This window comes from Ananas comosus, linkage group 2 (genome assembly GCF_001540865.1).
Source record: "Ananas comosus cultivar F153 linkage group 2, ASM154086v1, whole genome shotgun sequence".
Classification (NCBI taxonomy): Eukaryota; Viridiplantae; Streptophyta; class Magnoliopsida; order Poales; family Bromeliaceae; genus Ananas; species Ananas comosus.
The window spans coordinates 8,455,524-8,459,791 of NC_033622.1; the positions used below are offsets into that span (position 1 = coordinate 8,455,524).

Below are 4,268 nucleotides of genomic sequence, written 5' to 3' on the forward strand. Positions count from 1 at the left end.
TTTATTTCCAAAAGTAAACTAACTTTTGTCCTCGTACGCTCTGCGCACCGGTTTTAGGGTTTTCATAGACCACGTTTCCTTTTCCAGTTAAAAGCTGAAAATAGCAGGTATGCACAAGAGATCTTCGTATCTGTGCATATTTTTCACACAAAAAGCAATGATTTGACTACCTGGTGAATCTCTTGTTACTCTTTAATTGCATCACACAAATAGAAACCCAAAACAAACTTTTACTACTATTCTACCGCAACACTTTTGTCTTTCTACGAACACAAGAAACCATGCAAATATGACCCCCAATACCACAAAAGCTATTGGACAACTAGCTACATAGTACCGTGTATCTAACTATTGCTAGCTTAGCTAGCCCTAGCAAGGTAGGAGCATACAATGGAAAAAAAAGCTTCTGAGAGGAACACTACTAATTATACAGTGATTAACTTTCTTTCGTTCTAGATCATTAATTTGCTTAACATTTACACTGAAAGGCGCTAATGGCACAGAGACAGTGATGTAGCCCGTTTCCCGATGATAGCCGGAGGTGAGAGAGAGGTGGAGCAGCCGTTACGTGGCGGTGAGAAAATGGCTGGGAGGTAGTCATCGGTGTCGCACCAGAAGTAGGAGTTCGAGAAGTTCTCCATTAGGGCTATCTTCCCCTACAAATTACAGAATTCCATATATATATATATATATATATACACTACTCTCAAATATTTAAGAAAACAATGTCAAACAGTTGCATGAATGTGTTTATTCCTACTAATTAATTTAGCTAATTAATCAAAATAGCTGTGCTATACATTTATCTTATTAATTATACATCTAAAAATAATATGTAGCCACTCTTATAAATACCTCTCATATTTTCTAATGTACTGGGATAAAAAAACAATATATTACCATATCAGCAGATTTTCAAACAAGCTTATTATTAGACTAACAAATTAGCAACTTTTTTAGAAAAGCAAAACCTAATATACTGGCCTATAGTATATAAGCTAATCTACTTTACTACAAGCGTGACAGCTCATTATTAACATTAATACAATCAACTATGAATTCATCTTCCCTGTAAAAGCAATACTATTTATACGCCTACTAATAAATAAGTATGAATGCTCCGATGTATTCATCAAAGGCCGATAATTTTTTTCCTAGTCTTATCTCAAAATACTTGGGTGGATGCATGGGTGCTTTTTTTTTTGTGTGGGTGTACAAATAGAAGTGCATTAACATGCCGGTACATCTTTAACAGTACTTCAGTATTAATTTTTAAAAAGGAAATTAAACAAGGGAAGAATTGAACGGCGAAGGCAATGGGGGCCCCACACCCACCTGGATACGGGCAAAGCAAACATGAAGGATCTTCCTGGAGTCGAAGACGTCCCACTTGCATCCTTTCAGCCGTTCGTACAGCCTCCGCGCTGCCTCCGCCGTGGTGAAGTTCACGAACGCGTACCCCTTATTGCACCGGTTCCTGCATATATATATATATATATATATATATATATATATATATATATATATATATATACATGCCTGAAATCCATGGGCAGATACACGAAGTCGTACGCGCAGAGGACGTTGATGGGGTCGCCATTTTGAGCGGCATTTCCCTTCGCCTTTTTCAAAGATTCCTTGGCGTTCTCCTTGCTGCAGTGATCGTCCAGCATCTCGATCAACATCTTCCGGCTGCACGCTCAAGTTCGTGAAAATTTTAATTATTTTGCCTAGGAGATGGAAGAGAAATGTTAACATATATATAATGCCTTAATTGTCGATCACCTGAATTTGTTGGGTATGTTCTTGATCATCACGGTCGTCCTCTTCTCTGACTTCCGATTCGACTCGTCAAACTCGAGAGCCGCATTGGAAGAGGTAACGCCGCAGCGGGCAGAGGATGATTTAGGGAATGAGAGGAAGACGCACGGTCGCGTAAATTGGGCCCCCTCGTCGTCTCCTCCTCCTTCTTCTTCTTCTTCTCTTTCTTTCTCTCGCTTTATGGCGTCGGATCGGCGCATCCAAACCGAGCCCTTCCTGATCGGTTTCTGTTGCCACTCGTGCAATGGATCAGGGTAGCAAGTAGCAGCGGCAATCATACTAGTAGGAGGTTGTAGAGGAGAAGGAGGTGGGTTTGGAGTTGGAAGGGGATTATTTGCACAAGGGACTTTAGCTACTGCTTCTTCTTCTTCTTCTTCTTCGACGTGTAGGTTTCTAGGCGGTGCTTCAGCAATGGTGCCGTGAAAGAGAGCCCGAGTGGCGAAAACGGAGTGGTGGGGCGATGCATAATCAACAAAGTAGGTGGAGAGGTACGGTGAGAAGTGGCCATGGTTCATGAGGGGGTGAGGGAGGTGATATTGGGTTTGATAGAAGCGTGGGATATAGTTGAAGTTTACTGTGGGAGGAGGAAACGGGGGTGAGTATTGGAATGGGGGAGCACTTGGGTCTAGCATTGTGGATGGTGTGGCGGTGGTGGTGCGTGTGAGAGAGGTGGGGATGAGGAGTTTAAATTAATGAGAGAGAGAGAGAGAGAGAGAGAGAGAGAGAGGAGGGGGATTATAGCTAGATAAAGACACACGGAGAGATGTTTCGGCGGCGCAGGTGGAAAAGATACATGGAGAGGACGGAGCCCGCAGAAGGTAGTACACAGTGCATTAATATGGTTTGTACTCTAATCCAAGTCCCGTAATGCTTTGACATGCCCACTGAACGCACCGTACGCATTCACAGTTGTTGCTCCAAAAAGGAAAGGAAAATTGCCGTAACCAATTGGAGATTACATAGCACGTTGGCCACTTCGAGACATGTTGTTTCTACATCTTAAAATAAAATATAAATTTTAAAATGCTATATCCGTCCCTTCAAAATTGGCCAATTTGTATAAAAAATTACTTATTTCGAACTTTTGCAAAATTAGGCCATATTTTTCGTTTTTGCAGATTCGGTCCGTTTTTTCAGCAAACTGACCAAAATACCCTTATTATTTTTTCTCTTTCCTCTTTCTCTCTCTTCTTCGTTTCTCTCGTTCTTTTTTTTTCTCGCCGGCAGAGCGGCGGCGGAGCGGAGGCGGAAACGGTCCGTCTCGCCTCTCACCCTCATGCTCTTGCCCTCGCCTTTGCCCTCGTCCATATACCCCCCACCTTCCTCGCCTCCGACGACCCCGCCAAGGCCGCGCCGCGACTTTTTTTTTTTGCTTTTTTCTTTTCTTTTCTTTTTTTCTCCGACTTTTCTCCACCGTCTCCGACGACGATGCCTCTCGCCCTTCCCCGCCATTCTCATCTCTCCCTCTCCCTCATTTTCTGCCGCCTCCGACGACGATTTATCTTCGCCGGCGCCGACGTCGACACTGTAGAGATCACTGCGGCGCTACAGCATCGGAGCCGGGGGTCTTTAGCGGCGTCGTCACCGGCACCGTAGCTGTTGGCAGAGAAGGTGACAAAAAAAATTATAGAAAAAACAGAAAAATAAAGATAAAAAATTATATAAAAAGAAGGATAAAGATGAAATTACATCGTTAATTACAAAAAAAATTATAAGTTGCACTACTTAAGATGTAAACTGCTGCTTTAAGATAAAAATTATACTCTTTGAACGAAAATTACGCTATTTGGGAGATGTTTACACTGTTTCTATTCTTATTGCACTCTTTCAGATGTAAACTGTAATCATTAAGATGAAAATTACACTCTTTAAACGAAAGTTGCACTGTTTTTCTCTTGTTATACTATTTTTTATCTTAAACTGCATCATTTTAAGTGATATTTATACTGTTTCTCCTCTTGTTGCACTGTTTCTCCTCTTATTGCACCATTTTTTCTCCTGTTACACTATTTTTTATCTTAAACTGCATCATTTTAAGTGATATTTATACTGTTTCTCCTCTTGTTGTAATGTTTCTCATCTTGTTGCACTATTTCTCCTCTTGTTTACATAGAAATGGTGCAATAAGAGGAGAAACAGTGCAACAAGAGGAGAAACAGTATAAATATCTCTTAAAAGGGTACAGTTTCTTCTCTTATTGCATTGTTTCTCCTCTTGTTGCACTATTTCTTCTATTGTTTACACAGAAATGGTGCAACAAGAGGAGAAACAGTGCAACAAGAGGAGAAACAATACAATATATCTCTTAAAATAGTGCAGTTTCTCCTCTTGTTGCACTATTTCTCCTCTTGTTTACACAGAAATGGTGCAACAAGAGCAGAAACAGTATATATATCTCTTAAAATAGTGCAGTTTTTTCTCTTGTTGCACTGTTTCTCCTCTTGTTG

The 4,268-nt window shown here is 40.9% G+C and overlaps 1 protein-coding gene across 1 annotated transcript; it reads right to left on the reverse strand.

The window, feature by feature from the left end:
* On the reverse strand, positions 492-2,336 carry LOC109727300 (protein terminal ear1 homolog). Its single transcript, XM_020257363.1, has 4 exons — positions 1,786-2,336; positions 1,540-1,692; positions 1,336-1,477; positions 492-656 (listed from the first exon to the last, which is right to left on the reverse strand). The coding sequence occupies exons 1-4, from the start codon at positions 2,334-2,336 to the stop codon at positions 492-494; spliced, it is 1,011 nt and encodes a 336-aa protein (XP_020112952.1).

Excerpts from the sequence above, each read along its gene's own strand:
- LOC109727300 (XM_020257363.1), bottom strand. The coding sequence starts at position 2,336 with ATGAACCATGGCCACTTCTCACCGTACCTCTCCACCTACTTTGTTGAT. Across the intron at positions 1,478-1,539 it reads TATCTGCCCATGGATTTCAG|GAACCGGTGCAATAAGGGGT; the intron begins GCATGTATATAT and ends ATATATATGCAG. Across the intron at positions 657-1,335 it reads TTTGCTTTGCCCGTATCCAG|GGGAAGATAGCCCTAATGGA; the intron begins GTGGGTGTGGGG and ends TGTAATTTGTAG.